The sequence below is a fragment of the Genypterus blacodes genome, unplaced genomic scaffold (genome assembly GCF_046128005.1).
Source record: "Genypterus blacodes isolate CSIRO-AG114 ecotype Tasmania unplaced genomic scaffold, CSIRO-AGI_Gbla_v1 ptg000067l_1, whole genome shotgun sequence".
Taxonomy (NCBI): Eukaryota; Metazoa; Chordata; class Actinopteri; order Ophidiiformes; family Ophidiidae; genus Genypterus; species Genypterus blacodes.
The window spans coordinates 9778681-9797987 of record NW_027466879.1 but is presented as its reverse complement, the minus strand read 5'-3'; the positions used below and the strand labels follow the sequence as shown (position 1 = coordinate 9797987).

At 42.2% G+C, this 19307-nt stretch overlaps 1 protein-coding gene across 2 annotated transcripts in view; it reads left to right on the top strand.

Annotated features, from left to right (window-relative positions):
* LOC143004482 (nuclear receptor ROR-alpha A-like) overlaps window positions 1–19069 on the top strand; it is a 56516-nt gene extending 37447 nt beyond the window's left edge. The window contains exons 1-12 of one of the 2 annotated variants that reach the window (XM_076155382.1): window positions 1329–1761; window positions 9772–9857; window positions 11002–11143; window positions 11664–11905; window positions 12817–13039; window positions 13740–13861; window positions 14302–14434; window positions 14639–14746; window positions 15079–15189; window positions 15292–15404; window positions 15516–17234; window positions 17309–19069. In XM_076155382.1, the coding sequence (XP_076011497.1) occupies window positions 1716–1761; window positions 9772–9857; window positions 11002–11143; window positions 11664–11905; window positions 12817–13039; window positions 13740–13861; window positions 14302–14434; window positions 14639–14746; window positions 15079–15189; window positions 15292–15404; window positions 15516–15680 (1491 nt within the window). In that variant the 5' untranslated portion in view covers window positions 1329–1715 and the 3' untranslated portion in view covers window positions 15681–17234; window positions 17309–19069. Of the gene's footprint in view, window positions 1–1328; window positions 1762–9771; window positions 9858–11001; window positions 11144–11663; window positions 11906–12816; window positions 13040–13739; window positions 13862–14301; window positions 14435–14638; window positions 14747–15078; window positions 15190–15291; window positions 15405–15515; window positions 17235–17308 lie in introns of those variants that run through there. The other variant, XM_076155381.1, reaches the window with a different exon arrangement.
* The last annotated feature ends 238 nt before the right edge of the window (window positions 19070–19307 follow it).

Sequence of the window (19307 nt, the reverse complement as noted above, 5' to 3'; positions counted from 1 at the left end):
AGGCCATGTTCTCCCTATGGCCCTGTACACTGACAAACACAGACACACAGACGCACAGACGCACAGACACACAGACACACACACACACACACACACACACAAAATTATCTTTCTTGTGATTCCCTTAATTAATTCCCTGAACTTTAATATTAATCTTAATATTTAATTTAATCTTAACAACAAAACAAACCAAAACTCACTTTTAACGGACCGCAACACTTACTTATTTTAAACAATCTAGCAACTTGTATTTTGATTCTTAATTTCTAAATTGCATAGCACTTTTCCTACACAATTGCAACTCAAAGTGCTTTTTCACAAATGATCAGATAAAAGAAAGTGGAATAAGTCAGGAAAAATAAAATGGAAATAAAACAGAGCAACAAAAATATTTGAGAACAAATAAAAGAAATAAATCCAGTGTAACAGTAATTTAAAAGAATTAATGAGTGTAGGATGTAAAAGACTAGTATAAAATAATAATACACAAAATTATACGAAAAGGGTTAAAAAAGGAAAGAGAATAAAAGAATATATCAAAGGATGTAAAAAATCATATGAATACAAATGACAAAATTAATCCACCATTGTTGCATCAATTTTCCCATCAGCCCCGGTTTTCTCCATCCCACTGATAATTAACTGGGTGATGCAATTAACAGCAGAGAGCAGGAATTGTAGGGATTCATCTTCTGCCATACATTTCATGCTTTACCCTTTAAGCACAATATTAATCCTGCCTCCGTGTGCGTTGGGAAACATGTTGTTTACGTGTTATGTACAACATCATAATTAGCACAGTTTCTTCCATGAGAGCAGAGTTGCTGAGTTGACGTTGTTGTTGTTGATGATTTGTTGGGGGGTGTGTGGTTAAAAATAGCCAATAATAAGGAATGAACGTCACAACAGAGTATTAAGGTTCTGGTAATGATCACCTTCCACAGCGTGAACACGGTGACAAAAACACTTCAGTTTATCATAATAACCAATGTGCCACGTCACATTTTGCCCTTTAGAGAAATTAATCAGGCATATGAAGATGTCTCCTCTTCCTCAGTGGGACCAGCTCAGAGGTAATCAGGCTCATATCCTCCTATCTTCATTTAGAACACAACCACGACAGTGACTGATCGCCGATGAAATCAGTCACAGCCTGCAGATTACAGAGCTGGTGTGGCAAATCAGAACAATTTTTTTGAGGAAATGCTACATTAAAGCATAATAAGTGTCTTTCCAATGCTTCTCTTAATTTTTTTAAAATTTTCAGATTTTTCCATTTTTGCAAAAATCCCTCTCTCTCTCACACACACACACACACACACACACACACACACATACACACGTGGCCTATCAAAGCTGGCCCTTAGGTCTCCTATTGTCTCATTGGTTTACAGCTGTGTCAGTCAGAAGGCGGAGTCAGAGGTAGGACCAGTGATGACATCACAGTCACATGGATACACATGCGGTGGAGAGCAAACAGAGTGTCAGAGCTGGGAGGGATAGAGAGAGAGAGAGAGAGAGAGTGTGAGTTACTTCTGACACACAGGGAGAGCGAGAGAGAGGCAGAACAGAAAGACAGGCAGAGAGCAGGAGACAGTCCTACAGAAGGAGAAGGAGAGAGACAGGGAGAGACTGTAGGTGCAAGACAGACAGAAAGACAGACAGGTTAAAATAGAGAGAGAGAGAGTTTTTCCATTGCTTTTTTTCCTTCATGGATGTTTTGGATCTTAAATATGTATTTTGTGATTTCAGCTATGAAAGGTAAGTCATGTCTCTTCCTCCTCTCTGTATGTCTCTATATAAATATATCTATATCCTTCTTTGTCTCAGTCCCTTCTTGCTCTGTTGCTGTCCTCCTTTTAAGCTTTCTCTGTCTTTCTCTCTTCTATCTCCTCTGTTTCTGTTGCTTTCTCACTGTCTTTCTCTTTGTCCCCTTTGTCTCACTCACTTGTTGTGTCCTCGTCTCTGTCCCTCTCACTTTTATTTACTTAGTACTCTGTCTGCTCTCTCTCTCTCTCTCTCTCTCTCTCTCTCTCTCTCTCTCTCTCTCTCTCTCTTGGTTTCCAGTGTGTGGAGCTTTTGAAAACTTTGTTGTTTAAGAGACAGAGATGAACTTGGTGATTGATATTTCATAATGTATAAATGTGACCTCATTGTTATTAATGTGTAAGTTTGGATGTCATCACTGTTGTGAGTTTGTCGAGTGACGACTTTGTTAGATGGATAACATCTATTTGTTTGGTGGTTTGAAAACACACTTGACTTTGTAATATTGTGTTTTCTGAGTAAACAAACAAACCTACTTCATCTTGTGCGCTTGACCGAAGCTGTTTGACAGGCTTACCAAGAAGTGTCACATCTATGCCCAAGAAGGCAGCAACGTGCTCTACAGTCGCTGAATCAGCATTATGGCAGCTACACGTTGGTATTCATTGGCTGTTTCTAGACGTACAGCGATGCCATAAGTGGGACCCCTGTCCAATCATGGAAACTTGATTGCCAAATCCAGATGAATATTTGGATCTGGGCGAAGTGGTTCATTAACATGTTAAAATGTGGAATAAGTTCTGTCATACATGTGGGGACAGAATGGAAAGACAGGGGAACACAGGAGCAACTGTACAGAACCGTTCTGTTCTTTATATCTATATATATTATACTCTCTTTCTTTTCTGGTGGTGTTTTGCCTGAACAGCTGGTCTCAATTCAGTCACAGATCTGTCCGTGTGCCTCTGATGTCACATTGACCTACTGCTGTTCTTATAGAGCAGCCATGACCTTGATTTACCTCTGAGGAAAATGCTGCATTTCATGACTCCAGCATAATCCTCTGTTCAGAGGTCACACATGAAGAAACTAACATGACTAACCGGGTCACCTTTGACCCGCAGTCGTGGGTACTGAGCAGCAGATGATTACATCATGTCTAGCCTGCTTATTTTGAATTTGGGCTTTTAAATTCTCCTTTTCACCTTTCTTTGACTGGCATGTACCTTTCAGAATATCCTTTTTTGTGGACGAAGTAACTTGACCTACAGAGCACATGGAGTTTGTTGAAGTGACACGTATTGCGTCATTAGCTTTGTTTAGTGCACAAGTTCCACATTGTGTGCAATAAGTACACAACTCATGGTAGGCGGACCTGAGCGGAGCAGAGCAGCAAAGTGGACAGAAACATGAGACACGTTACAAAAAGTGGCCGTGTGGCAGCACTTTGATCTGTCAGACGGTAGTTTGACACAGAGTGATCTAGGCTTCAATCCTGTCTTAAGTTACGCAATGGAGCTACGAAGTGTTTCTGTTCATTTGCTCAAGTAAATTTCAAGCACGTTCTCTAACACACAACACATGTAGTTCATTTGTTATTATTATTATGGACGTATTTCTGGTTATGAATGTGACAGATAATGTCTGCATTTGGGTGGATTTGGAGGGTTGTAGGTTTGAAGCCCAGCATGCTGGTCTAACAGAGGACAATTAACTTTACCTCTAGTCCGCCAGTGTTTCAGCCTTAGAAATGAAACTCATATTCCTTCATTTTTTATTTTGACAGTCCACTGTGTATGGGGCACGGAGGTCATAGTTTGTGTGTGTGTGTGTGTGTGTGTGTGTGTGTGTGTGTGTCTGTGTGTGCACCATGGATGGGGGAGGTTGTTTCAATCTGTCTGGTTCAGATTCATCGTCTGTGAGAAAACACTGCAGGAGGTAATTATCCCGTGCTGTTATGTCACAGGATTACAGGGACAAGCTTCAGGCAAGGAGATTATTAAACTGTTCACTGCGAGGGGGGGGGGGGGGGTCGTGACATCACTGCTGACATCATTGACTGAATACTGTCGTCCAGTGTCTCGGTTTTATGAACAAGCAGTTAAGTATTTCATCAGTAATGTCTGATGTTGGTCTCTTGACAATAAAAAGTCTTAAGTCTCTAGTTTGTGTTTGGTCATCATCCACGTTTCCCCACTTTCTTCACTTCTTTACTTGGAGTTTTAGCACCCAAGGCACTCGCCCACAGAGGCTCACGCTGTCCCTCCCGTCAGTTTGGAACCAGGAATGTTGTCTTTTTAATTGCATGCACCACCTGGAATGACCTCCACCACTTATTAACTGTCCTCTTTGAAGGGTAGATACGGGTCCAGTGTGACCTGGAGAACATGGAGGTGCAGATGATTGTAATCCTACTTTCATGATCGGACTATGGGTGGATGTAAACGTAGCCACTACAAATGTTACAGCGGAGAAAGTGGAAATGGAAATCTGCATATCCGCCCCATAAAATGTGAGTTTTACATCCCTGACCTCTTAGTTTTCAAAATAATATTTATTTGATGAAGGAAAAACATCTGCTGAAGTGATAAAAGATGGAAAACCAGCTTCAGTGGTGGAAAACGGAAAAAGAATGTAGGAGTTAGGAGAAGGGCGTCGGGAGCTGAGTGTAGAGCATGTTTACGTTTCCACAGTGTAGCCTGATGCATTTCAGAGGCACAGCGGTGATGACGTTTCTACTTTTCCTCATTTTACCCTTTTCCCCCTTTGATCCTGGGATTTTTTTTTGTTTTTCTGTGCCGGAAATTCAATAATTGATCCATGAGGGAATTGTTCTGCCGAGCCGTGCCGTTTTTGGCGTAAACAGAGCAAGAGGCTGTAAGAGTGTGTGGCTCTGATGACATTCATCCAGCCTCATTACGCTGCACTAGAAGCTGCAGCGCTGCTCATTAGACTTGATGCTGGATGGAGTGTTTTCTGCGCTGTGTGTGTGTCTGGCTGTCTGTGTGTGTCTATGGAAAACTGCAGCCCTTTCATCCCTTTGAGGTCTGAAGTCCATCAATTCTCTGCACCCCGTTATCCAGCATCTGGGCTCCAGCCCCCCGCAACCCTGAACACGATAAGCGGGTACAGATAATGGATGGATGAATGGATTTATGGATACATTTGCGACCATTAAATAGTTACGTTTGCTGACTTTGTGTAACGTGCTTCTACTTCATCTGCTCACAGGATTACTTCCTTTCTTTGTGTTCCATGTGTGCAACCATATGTTGCTTCCATTGCAATAAGTCTGACATTATTAAGAGGGTGGATGAGGAGAGTAGAGTTTTACAGTCATTCTGGGGCTTAAGTAGACTAAGCCGCTGCTCAAGGGTCCCTAAACTAGAAAATTACATCTTAGTCCAAAAAAAGCTTTTCACAACAGTCAGCACATTTTCGTCTTTGTCTCATGAGACTCGTCTGCCAATTCAGGAAATGCATGCAGAGGAGGAATACTCAGATTAAGTCACATACATGCCTGAATGAATTGATTTTCAATCAGATAATCTAGTTCTGTTCTGCCGAGCTACTTCAGTCGCCTTAAGATTTGCTGCCTCAATCGCAGCACGATTGAAGTCTTGAAGTGCATGTGAACGCACTGAATGACAAACAAACCTGATTTATGTGGATCGTTTTGTGTTTGTGCCTTTGTTCTCCTCACAAACACTGCATGCGACATTAGCGCTGGCTTTCATTTGGTAACGGGTGGGTAAGATGTGACTCATTTTCTGACTCACCCGCCAACCTTTTCGGCGGCGAACTAACATGACAGGGAGGCCACGGCCGTGAAAGCACACGTCACCAAAAACGATTACGGTCAGCTCTGTCTCTTTGGTTATTCTGCGGTGAAGGCAATAAAAGAGTTTCATCAAACGTCATGCATAAGTGAAGAAGTACCACCAGGAACTAAAGTAGCATTCAATATAAAAGTACTTATCGTGTTTTCAGCTGAAAAAACACAACTCTGGTTTTTGAATTTTCAAATTTTCAGAGCAGTCGAGGAAGGACAGAATGAAAGGAGAACTCTTCTCTTCTCTCGTCTTCAGCTGGTGTTCTGCCGAGGAAGCAGGAAGAAGCAGCTGGGTTGAATAAATCAGATTTTAGTATGTGGTGTGTGTGTGTGTTTGTGTGTGTGTGTGTGCAGGCAGGGGGGTTACAGGTAGAGACATAGCATCTCCTTCCTGCTGGGACACAAAACCAAAACATCATTAACATGTGACACATTTCCCATCATGCCTCTGCTGGCCATCAGCTCTTTCAGTTAAGGTCAGCTGTCATTCATTCGTCACGCCGAGTTGAGACCGACGATGTGTGACAGACGCCATTCAAACCGGATTTTACACGTATTCCAGATGTTTCACTGCTATTCCAGTTCATTCCAGTCCACCGTTGTGTTCTTGCCATTCCCTACTTTTAAGCCTTTGAGCCTTTGTCTAGGTTTCCACATGTTTAACTGGTATTCCTGACCATTCTGAATCTGGAAAAATCCTTTACATGTACTCCCAACCTTTCTGAAGGTTTCCCCAAAATCTTCACATTTCCTCTGTGTTTTTGACTTTGTCCTCAGGTTTTTCAACTGTTCCAGACTTTGCATTAGTATTCCCACTTTTTCATTTTCCTGGTGTGAAAAATACTTTAGCACCGGCCGGAGAGAGTGACTGAACTCTATGGGACCGTTCCACCTAAAGCTTCAACATACAACCTGAATAAATCCTTCTTCAGGCAGTAAGATCATCTGAACCTGGATCTACTTCCTGTCCTCACCGTGGAAGGAAAGATCTAATGAGGAGACGCTCACATGCTTTCCCCACTGGGTTAATCTGAGTCTTGCCGAGATTCCAAGAGTTTGGCCTGGGGAATGCAGATCAGCATTCAGTCAGGTGATCGATGCTTCTGTGAGGGAGGGTGATAGAGTGTGAGCCATACATGGGTGTGTGTGTGTGTGAGAGAGAGAGAGAGAAAGAGATGCCTGTGTGTTTTGAAGTCCACAGATTGAGAACCTGGTCTGCTGCTCTATTGATTGACACGCAGTCACAATAAACTCTTTTAGGTTGATATGTGAACCTGCAGTGGGGGTCTTGGCTGTCTGGGTTAATAAGTGACATACAATGAGATTCTAGCTTCTGATTGGTCGGTTGCTCTAGGAGTTATAGAGATATGTGCACCAGATTGTCTTTAATTCCAATAAGTGCATATGTTTATAATAAAATAGCGCATATCAAAAATCTAAATTGGCAACATTTTTAATTAAGAAGTCCTTCATTGCCCAAAGCCAAACTTTAAAGCTGCTGTCACTGAAGTCTGTGAGACAAACAAGAGCAGGAACATGAGCATGATCGAGGAAAAAAATGTAATAATGAAAATAACAAACGACATTGAAATAAAGCATGTAAAGATCAGAGAGTTGTTGTGCTGCAGACAAACAGCTGGGGAATGATTCTTGTTCAGGCAGTAGTGTGTGTGTGTGTGTGTGTGTGTGTGTGTGTGTGTGTGTGTGTGTGTGTGTGTGTGTGTGTGTGTGTGTGTGTGTGTGTGTGTGTGTGTGTGTGTGTGTGTTATTATGTTCATGTGACTGCTCCCTTACATAACTTCCCTACTCTAAACTTAGCAGCTGAGAGTCGAGCCGTCGCTCTGCTGCTGTGAGCAAAAATACACACAGTGAGTCAATCAGTGTGTTTTCAGATCAAGCTGTGACATGCACAAGCGCACAAACACACACACACTCACACAGTCTGTGTGTCTGTCTGGCCTGACTCCAGTTTTACTCTTGCTACACTCAGAGGTGCAAAGCCACTAAATATTTAGTCTTTATAGGTTCTGGTACCTTTATAGCAGCTTGAAGTCTTGTTTATGGCCTTCCAGCGCAGACTGGGGAGGATTTGTCTTTTGGCCCTCACAGTGCCGCCTAGTGGACAGTCTTAACTTCTCAGTAGTGGCATGCAACTGAGAGTGTGAGGAGCACAGCTCACATATCAACTTTGTATGCAAACCTATGTACAGTCAGAGTTGAGTACACTTTTAACTGGAATTAGCTATCTGATTTTATCGAAATACTTAAGGCTTACTGTATTTGTAGCTGGACCTTTATTTTGGTGGGCCACCTTACCATAAATTACAATACACGCAGACTTTGTACGTTATTTTGTTGCTGTTTGACTTGTAACTCCCCAACTGAGGTGGTGGAGCGCTTTTCAGACGATAACCACACAGATCCAAACTTCAAACCCGTTATAATCCTTCGTAATCGATTTATAAAGCAGATTATGTCTCTTCTTCTTCTCCAAAACAAAGGATGTCTTCTTCTCATATCTCTGTAAATGATCAGGGTTTTAAAGGTTGTTAAGACATAAAAGACATCACAAAGGCACCGGTTGTTGAAGTAACCATTAATTGCTGCCTTGCTCATTGTATGTCAAGTACACTACGATATGTGTAGGGTTTAATACATTCCATCAGATGTGTGTGTATGATGATAAATGTATGTGTGATTGGAAAAAAGGGCTCACTTTCCACATAGGAAAGAATCTGCTCCAGTTCCAAAATCTTTCTGTGCACTGATGTCTTTTGGTCGTGAAAGAATTTCACAACATGTTACATAAGTCAAAACCTTGCGTAGGAACTCAGGAGGTCAGGCTGGGTCGCTGTCTCACTGCAGGTCGAATCAGGCTGCAGGTTGAACTGGTTTGTCCTCGACTGTGTCAGTTTACCTCAGCAGAACTTTCAGTGAAGCTGGCAAACAGGATGCTGTGATGAAGATTAAAGCCTGCTCGTGGTTTATTCGGCGTCATGTTTACCTCAGTTGGCCTTCAGCAGACAGACACAAAGCTTTTCCTGTTTTAAATCAGCGTGTTTATGTGCCTTTACAATCGGGTCACAGCTTTATTATGCTCTAACCTGGTTTATTAAATGTCATTTAAACAGCAAACCCAATGTAAATGACTCAGGATTAAGATGGATGAGATGTCTTTACTTTAAACACAAGTGAAATGCAAGCCAGGCAAAAGCTCAAAGTGTGTCTGCGTGTGTGTGTGTGTGTGTGTAGGGGGGGGTTTGTTGAGGGGGGAGGCTGCAGAGTGGAATCAGGGACAGACTGGTTGCTAACAGAGAGCAGTGGAGCTGTGTTAGATGTTTTGTCATTTATGTTTAACTTCAATTTCTCCCAGTTTTATCTGCTCCTGATTTTATCCTCCTTCCTATTATTATTTGTTAGACTGTCAAGCACTTTGTGTCCATTTTCTGTGAGAGATGCCGTGTAAATAAAGTGAATATGGCGACAGATAAAACATAACTTGATAATGCCAGATGTCACTGTGACACCAAGTTTCTCCTGATGAGGATTTAAGAACACAATATGTCAATTTCTGTAAGAGAAGGAAAACATTTACCTCCATACATGAGTTTATGTTTCCACGCAGATCCGTTTGTCTGTTGGAGGGATTTTGACAAAGTTCTGAAGAATGGGGACATGGGCCAGGACAGTGAGCCTTAAATTGTACGATTGATGGAAGTAAATTGTGGCTTTTAGTTTATTTTAATGCTGTAGAGAAGCCAGAGGAGATGAAGGAGAAGATGGTATGACCTCAGTCTATAGGAAGGAAGATGAGAACAGACGAGCCGCTCTGACAAAAAGCAGTGAGTGAAGCAAAACAACAGTGAGCTCTGAGCTGAAAATACCAAAGATAAAGTTTTGTTTAGCAGAGATCATTCTAATAGCCTTGAATCCCTGCCACTGGAGCCTGGAAATCATCTGTAGACGTCTAGCGTTTGCTTTGACCTGCATGTGTTTATTCCCAGTGCGGGAACTGGTGTGAGTTTTGTTGCCTGAAAAGTTCAGCATTGTACAGCCACAGTTAAACCTGCGCAAATGTTTGTGATCCTGACTCTCTCTCTCTCTCTCTCTCTCTCTCTCTCTCTCTCTCTCTCTCTCTCTCTCTCTCTCTCTCTCACTCTCTCTGCCTGCAGCTCAGATTGAAATCATTCCCTGTAAGATCTGTGGAGATAAATCATCAGGGATCCACTATGGAGTGATCACCTGTGAGGGCTGTAAGGTAAGCTCCACCCCTCTCATGACATCACTTCCTGTTAAACCTCAGACAGTGTGTGCTGTCACCCTGTGTTAAGTCTTTTAACACAGGGTGACACACACACACACAGTCATCTGTAGTCCATTCCCAGGAGTCACAGGGGCTTTAAAAAGTGTGAAGTACAAGACATCAGAAAATGACAAACTTTGTTGAATCACTAATTAATTTATGTTGCGCATTAAAAAGAAATACTAGGATTTTATTTTTTGGGCAAATTCAATGAGAAATAAAATTGCAAAATAATTTTCGACTATAGGGTGTGAAACCTTCTTCTTTGTCTTCCTCACGTACCAATGTCAGTTTTCACTTGAACACGAAGAAGACCTCGCCTTCTTCGATCTCAGCCTGGTGTTTGTCTCATTAACACACATCGTATCCCAACTGCTTGGCACAGGAGCGTCTGCGGCTCTCCAGCAGCTGTTTGCTCTGAAAGCTGTCGGCTCGTTTCACACCCGGCGAGCAGCGTATGGATGTTCATCTGTGTGTACAAGCAGGAACTAGGGAACAGTTTTTTTTTCCCCTGAATTTGCGGTTTATTTGACAGGGAGAAAGTTGCGCTGTAGAAATGTAAAGATTGAAAGAAGCTTTATTGGCTGTAACAGGTGTTGTTCTTGGACTTTGGTCAGAATCTCTAAAACTTAACCACAAACAAGTTCATCATCAATCAAAAACAGGAATATGAAGTTAAAAAGAATCATGATCTCGAATTGCAGTGTTAAACAAAAGAGTACTAAGTGGTGAGTACCGAAGTGTTGTTATTTACTTTATACAGCAGTTGGAAGGAAGGACATTGTTTGTTGATATGCACCGGATGGCTGAACACACTCAGATCCCACAAAGTGAATTTAATCAATTTGATTAGAATCAATGTGAACCACGGGGAAGACGGAAAAACGATTTGAATACTTGAACAGTACTACTATAGTAACTCTTGAGAGAGTAGAGAAAGATGAAGTATTCAGTTGTGGTCCTTACTGTTTGCTTTTATCTTCATAGGTTTTGCTGTTAATATTATGCAGAACCAAAGTTTGTTGAGAAATGACCTCAGGAATTGACAAATTGAAATTGAAATAGTCTTTAGATGTAAATGTCTGACCTTTCCCTGCAGGGTTTCTTCAGGCGGAGCCAGCAGAGTAACGCCGCCTATTCATGTCCTCGCCAAAAAAACTGCCTCATCGACCGCACGAGCCGCAACCGCTGCCAACACTGCCGACTGCAGAAATGTCTGGCTGTGGGCATGTCCCGAGACGGTGAGAGAGACACACACACACACACACTCACACACACACACACACACACACACTAAAAATGAGAAGGTTCAATTTAAGAAGAACACCTTTAGCTCAGGATTATTCTCACATTTTTACACATGCTTGCACACACAGTATCTCATATACTAGTACTTTATCTCAATCTGGAGGATTAAAGAATGAATCCCTGGTCAGCAACTGATTATGAATTACTCAAGATGGCAACAGCTGAGGAGATGAACGGATGAATGAAAACATCAGTGAGCATAACAGACATGATACATGAGACCATGTAACTGAGAGCTAGTTTACCTCTTGAGGACACAGCCAGTGATTCAAACAAACGCAGGATACATGTGGTAGCCATCATATATACGCGAGAAGTAAACTCATGTAACTCAAGTATAATCCTGGCCTCTGAGTAAAAGAAGGAAATACAGTATTCTAACAGGAAATGGTTATTCCTCCTTAACTAGGGAATATTTCATCCTAATATCTATGATCTCTGTCCTCTGTGCAGCGGTGAAGTTCGGTCGTATGTCCAAGAAGCAGCGTGACAGCCTGTACGCCGAGGTGCAGAAGCACCGTCTGCAGCAGCAGCAGCAGCAGAATCACCTCCTCCTGTCTCACCCCAGCCTCGGCAGCCCCACCGCAGGGGAGGCAGAGCCGCTGTCCCCCCCTTATGGTTTCACCGAGCTCCAGGATGAGTTGGGAGGCTACGTGGAGCAGAGTTCACCTGACGGAGGATCAGCGTCCTCCAAGGTTTGTGGGTTAAGAGGAAGTCTAACAATCGCTGTTTCCTATTCTAGACAGAGAAACTCACATCAGAAGTATGAGAACATGAAATGAAGCCTGACATCCGCAGCGCACTGGCAGTCTCTAGTTTCAATTTGGATCACGTATGGTGTCTTTAATGTAAAAGTGCTTGTTTCAGTGGAAAACAGAGGTATCTTTTAACTGCAAAGAGAAGAATACCACCATTAGTCAGCTCGACTATTTAATAACGACCTCCAGATACGCCACATACTGTGTTTAGATAAACATACACATTCCTTGAAGACGTCAGCCAGAGAGGCACACATTTAAAATGTCACGACCAACTCACAGCAGAACAAAGTCACATTTGCAAGCTTCCCACCAGCAGCGTTGGGGAGTTGTGTGGTTACGCTGCACGACGCTGCTGCAGTACTTCCTAAATTAAACTCATACAGTCATGACCTCATAAACCACATAAACCCAGAGTGGTGCTTTGCTAGCTCACACAGCAAACACTCCCAAAGGCAGAGCTCATTGTCATTTTGGAGTCACTGACTTGCGCACAAGCCTCCTCCAGGGGATGTCGAGATTTACTGTAAGTGTCCCACTGTGCGCCGCTGATTAATTGTGCAGCACTAGAGGGCACTGTGGTGCCACTTACATTTCCCACAGCACCTTTTCCCAGACCCTTATGGTCACAAATGAACTCTGGAGCATGCACAAGTTGTGTGTGAGTATGATCCAGGCAATTTCTGAAGCAAATATGATGCAATCTATTGTTCTGGGGATTGATTTTCGAACCCCCTAGAAAAGAAGCCGTGAAAGGGTTTTGTTTTGTTTGGAAGCAAAATGTTTTTCTTCAAATAATACGAAGCAGCAAATAGTTTTTTGTTGACATTGTGGTTTGCTTCAAACAGGCCGACTCTGGAGATGGAGGAGGAATAGAGGGAGGACAAGATGTCAGCGGGGGTGTGGCGGGGTTCTACCTGGACCTCCAGCCGTCGCCGGACCAATCTGGGCTCGACATAAACGGCATCAAACCTGAGCCGCCGTGCGACTACAGCTCCAGCAACGGCTTCTTCCCGTATTGCTGCTTCACCAATGGCGAAACGTCTCCTGCCACGTCCATGGCCGAACTTGGTAAGTCCTGTTTAGAATCCTTCAAATTGGACAGCAGAAATTTTGGAAGATGAAGGGAATGACAAATGGTGAGATCTTGAAAAAAGAAAATGGAGAGAGATGGAACTATAAGGGACTGCAAAGAGGGAAGAGAATCAGAAGTGTGTGCGGCAGATGGAGACAGAAAGGTGGTTTTAAAATAGCAGGAGGTTGGAAGCTCATCTTCAGACCTCATTAAAATCTCGGTTTGGTAATTATCTCCCTGTTAATTAGAGCCAATTGGGACGTGGCAGGGCGCTCGCTTAGGGAAATCATCTCTTTTTGTTCCCTGGAGTTCTTTTTTTTTTTTCTTCCACAAAATTCTCTTTCTTTTAATACAATCATAACCGCCTAACGAAACAAAAGCTTTGTTATCTGTGTTTGGACCTCAAATGAGGTTTTTCTCTGGTGTGGCTTCATCTTCGATCGTAGCTGCTCCATGCAGGAACAAAGACCCTCAGTGCTGAGAAGCTGAATGTACAAGTTTCATTCTTCTTAGTTTTGTTTTCGGTCCTTTTCTGAGCATGTAAAAAATTGAAATGTTTTTAGTTTAATGTAGTTCATAGTAGTTTGTCTCATTTATAGATTTTGGTATAAACAAAATACAAATTCACAGTAAAGATTACTTTGTGTGTGTGTGATGTTCCTCAGTTCATTGTTTTGTGTGTGTGTGTTCTTGCAGACCACCTGTCCCAGAATATCTCCAAGTCTCACCTGGAGACGTGTCAGTATCTGAGGGAGGAGCTGCAGCAGATGAGCTGGCAGAGCATCCAGCAGGAAGAGCTAGAGAGCTACCAGAGCAAGGTGATGATTGTAGCCATAACCCCCTGCTGTGACTGATCATATTCACCCCTAACTAGGAGCTTGGGTTTTCAGTCTGTCTGTCTGTTAGCAGGACATCGCAAAAAATTTAACAAAAATATGGTGGGGAGGTTGGACATGAACCAGGGAACAAGCCTGTATTATTTGGTACTGGACATCCAGATGGTGGCGCTGTACTAACCGCTTTTACCTTTTGGCTTATAAATTTCGAATGGTAAGTCACGGAATCAAAAATATCTTATGGTGGATTCCTTGGGTCCATTCACATCCTTCCATATGACATCATTTTTTGGGGTAATTTGTCACTGGAGGACTTCTCGGCCATGGCAGAGGTATGCGCTCTCGAGTGCCCTCTAATTCCTTTTTTTGGACGGTGGCAGTATGATGTGCATGATAAATGAATGTTTTGTGACTTTGTGCAGCCACGGGAGGTGATGTGGCAGCTCTGTGCGCTGAAGATCACAGAGGCCATCCAGTACGTGGTGGAGTTTGCCAAACGCATCAACGGCTTCATGGATCTCTGCCAGAACGACCAGATCGTGCTGCTGAAAGCTGGTGAGAGAAGCCAACGCGAGACAGGAAGAGTTAATAACAGACGCACAGAAAGTTTAGTCTGATTCTTCAAACTGAGTGAAATGTCTGATAAGCAGTGATGAATCATGTTAATCAGACGGCGAGCAGTCAGTAATGGAATTATCATTAGAGTCGACTTTATATTAGGTTGTGCATTAATCATCGGTGACTTCATGTGTCTGTCAGGATCTCTGGAGGTCGTTTTCCTACGAATGTGTCGAGCTTTTGACTCACAGACCAACACGGTTTACTTTGATGGGAAATATGCAGGACCAGAAGTCTTCAAGGCTTTAGGTGAGTAAGTCAATGGCAATGACACTGTTAAGTACATTAAGATTTTAATGTTTAAAGCATTAAATAATCTGGATAGTCTGCAGTTGTACTTTTCATAGAATTTTTCTTTTGTCACCCAAGAGGCATTGCTAAGATGTGTGATTTTATTTTTGGATCTTTTCTTTTCTTTTCTACAATTTTCAAGACAAATAAGCTGATTATTACTATTTAAGGGTTTAATCATTTTTTCTAAAATATTTCAAGGGTTTATTTATATGATTTCTTCAATCTGATTTTTTGTGGAGTGAAATTTTATTTCCCTTCATAAAATGGCTAAATGCTGTGTGTTCTAGGTTGTGATGATCTGATCACTTCAGTGTTTGACTTTGCGAGGAGCATGTGTTCACTGCGTCTGTCTGAGGACGAGCTGGCGCTGTTCTCAGCCTTCATACTGTTTTCTGCAGGTACAAAACTTTGATTCCGCTTCATACACAATTACATGATTGTGCCTGAGTCTGTTGTGGTGATGGAGTCATTGTGTGTGTGTGTGTGTGTGCTGTACACAGACCGATCGTGGCTGCAGGAGAAGATGCAAGTGGAAAAGCTACAGCAGAGAACTGAACTGGCTCTACAGCACGTCTTGGAGAAGAACCAGAGAGAGGAAGGAGTGCTCACCAAGGTAAACACACACACACACACACACACACACACACACACACACACACACAAACTCTTCTCCTGAGCAGTATTTCTGAGGTGTAACTAATAACTGTGTTCCCTTGTCCTCCAGCTGAGATGTAAGGTGTCTGTGTTGCGTTCACTGTGCGCTCGGCACACTGAGAAGCTGTTGGCGTTCAGAGAGGCTCACCCCGACATCGTCCGCGCTCACTTCCCTCCTTTATACAAGGAGCTGTTTGGCGCCGACATTGAACAGACTCTGCCGGTCGATGGCTGAACGTTTACCACGCGGCGAGCCGACATGAGGCGACACGCTGGATTGGCTGGATTTCCGTGGGCTGGGGGATAGAGGTGGGACGGTTGAGTCACTCGGCTGAAGAGGAATACTGTCGGTGACGTGGTCGCTGCCCTTTCCACAGACCACAGCCGGTGTGCTGCAGCAGACAGAGAGAAGCACGTTATAGAACTCCTCATTTTGTCTGTCTTCACCCTCCTCCTCCTCCTCCTTTTCTCTGTTTGGACGCAGTAAGGAGTAATGACGGTGGCCGATTGCCACTTTGTAATTTATCAACCCATTACATCCAGGTTGTCTACATGCACGCCTGGTTTATATTTGGAGTAGAAAATGTAGATGTTTGGATGAGGAGCAGGAGCAGGACGAGATAAGCACAGAGGGAGGAGAGAGGGACGTGAAAACATGTGGACCGGCAAGGTCTTCAGCAAAATGACCAGCAAGGCTTACACAGAGACACTTAGAACTCATCAAATCAGTGTGCTGACTCCCCTCCTGTCCCGTGTTTACATTCACTCATGTCCAGTCATTCACACTTTAAACTTGTCTTTCCTTCACCACATGGTTGCCTCTTCATTTCACTGTCATTATGCCCAGGAAGATACTGGGGTATTTGTTTTACTTTTTTTTGGATTGGTCTAAAATATAAATGGTCGCTATATAGGGAAAATAAAAGATGATAAAGGGGACTTCTAGGTTCCCTGAAATAAAGACTATAATCCAGTGGCATTGTAGCGCAGGGCAAATGTAAGGGATAGGGTGGAGGATTGTTATTGTCCATACGTAGAGAAAGTGCCTCTCGGGTTGAGGTAGCCCCGTGGAGCCTTCATCGATGTAGCAAGGGCCCCTTTAGGTTTGTAGAAACTAGATTATGTAGCCTAAAATAAAATCTGCCAATATGACGATGATGCAGTGTACCAAGCCTGAGACAGAAATCTGAACCCATCTGATTCTGACCTGGCAACGCACCTAAACTATCAGTGTTTTCTACAATGGGCTCGATCCAGAAATGTCTCTTCACAGCTGGCACAAGTAGAGAGGAAATAGCGGTAAACAGAGCTGTAGGTCTCTACTGAAGAGGCTGACAGAAACAACTAGATCTTCACCAATAACAGTTGAATTTGCACAAAAAGACATGAAAGCACAAAACTAAAGGTAACTTTGTGGTGACAAATTTGACTTATCATTAAGTGTGAAGTTATGATACAGATATGATATAGATACGTTTTTTTCTGTTTTGCTTGTTTCTGTTTTTTGTTTTTCAGTCTCAGTTTTGGGAAGCTAAATCAAACGGTACCAAACAATCTTCACTGTAAATGTACAAGTTACCTTCCATCTTCTGGAGAAAAAAAAAACTACGGCCGCTGACTGCCACAAAGAGCTCAGTAGAACAAGAAAATATGCAGATTGTGTGAAAGTAAGCTGTTGGCTACATACGTGAAATGCAGGAGGGTTGGTGGACTGATAACAGAGGGTGTGTGGGACGATCTTGTCCATGTAGCTAAAATCTAAATCCTGCCTGGTGTTGTTTTTGCGGTGGTGAAAACTTCTTGCTTGCAGGATTAATAATTTTATATGACTAGTTAGATAGCGAATGTTAAGTTTCTTGCCAGTTTCTCAAAGAATGACAAGGCTGTGGCAGCATCAGTTGTCGGGTCTTTCCCTCAGTTTGCACTACTCAAAGTAAAACCACACCTGTTTGCATCTTTACTTTTACTTTGTATTCATTCACAGTTCATCCATGGTGTTTTAATGTGATCAGCTGACCTCCCGGTCTGCTTGGATCTGGCCTCAGCTTTTTGTTATTCAGCATCACTCAGGTTAAAATGCAGATGAAGGCAAGAACTCAATGATTCTCAACATGATTTGGCTCTTCGCCACCCTCTATAGACATGCCAGATAATGAAAGTCAATGTTTAACGATATTTTGTGTCTTTCTCAGGCTGAACTTGCGTTGAATCTGTAAGTGCACCAAAACGACACAAAATATTGCATCAAGCCAAGCAATTTACACAAGAAAGAAATCTTCTGGTGCCTTTTTTCAATCAGTTTTAGAATACAAATTCAACTTTTTTCAGGAATTTTCTTGAATCAAATGTAATTTTCTTGATTCTTCTGTGTAGTTACGTTGCCAGATCCTGGCATTCATATTCAGGGAATTCATGAAACAAATTGATTGTATTGTATTTGGAACAGTTTGAAATATTCCTACTGGCGGATTTTTTCTTTTTCTGTAAGATTGTTATGACTCACTCATAATGACTAATAATTTATGGTAAAACATTTATTTTTCATTGTTTGTGTGCTCTCAGGGGTCCCTCGCCACCAGGCTCAGAACCACTGAGTCAATGAAAACACAAGAATAGACCCTGGGTACATGCTGGTTGTTGATCTATATGTGACGCTCGGTCCCATTTGTTAATTTTCTTGTCGAGTGACTTAGTTGATTTTTCATTCACTGCTAACAAGAAAATAATGATGTCATCTGTAAACTATTAGATGCCAATCAGTCATTTAATTTAGTTTTCATGTGGAGTCCCTGAAGATGAAAAAAAAATCAATCTCATGAACACAACAAGTGAATATACAACAAGCACAAACACATGAAGGGGAAAATTCATCTGTATTGTGAAAAAGATGAAAAGAATCTTAGAACAAACCCATTTCATCACAGCAGCAATTGCTAAGACAAGCTGTTTCATATTTTTAAATCCAGAATCCTCCAGGAGAGAAATCTTGTCAGTCTCCATGTTTTCATTTTCCTCCTCAGAGCTCCTCCGTCATCCGCACATCTGCGCCAAACTCGACTGACATGATACTTGAATCTGCACTGCCATCTAGTGGCTCTGACAGTCAAGTGCAATGTCAAAGATATTTTCTTTGTCACTCCTTATACACGAAGTTCACTGAGCTGCATCACAAATAGACTCAAACTCCAGACACATCCAAGATTAATCAATGAAACTGTCTTTCATTTGGAGTCATTTTAACATAAACATCTGCAAACATGCTTAAGTGTGTCCAGTCATGTGGCTTTGCAAGGAGGGGAAGCTTTGTAATGTCAAGGAAAATGCAGTACTTAACTTTATTGCACTATTGTTTAACAGTCCGGAGCCTTTTTTGTGGATTATTCCCAAAGTATTAATAGTTTGGATTGTTTTCTCTAGTAAGGCAGTCTTGGCACATAAATCCAGATTTTTACAAACTGAACTCCTCTGTGTTCAGTGTTGGACCCGATCCAAAACAAACCCTTTGGAAAACCCACTCAAATCCCAAAGGTACGAATAAGTTTTCAAAAAAAGAAACCTGAGGCCAGTCAGACCGAGTACCAAACACCTAAGGATAATTAAGACCCATTTCAAAATGTGGAAAAACCCAAATAGAGGACAAACACAAACACTGGCACTCCTGAATTTAATATACTATGTATTAAATATATAGTGAAATCTACTATTTCACTTGGAGCAGTGACACCATAATGAATTCTTCTATACCTCACAGAATCTGAAATGACTTCTGAACCCTCCAAAGTGCAACATTTTTTTTCTAAATTTACTTAAAAAAAATGTGTTGCTCATTTGCACATGATGACAAATGTTGGCTTGTGCAAAT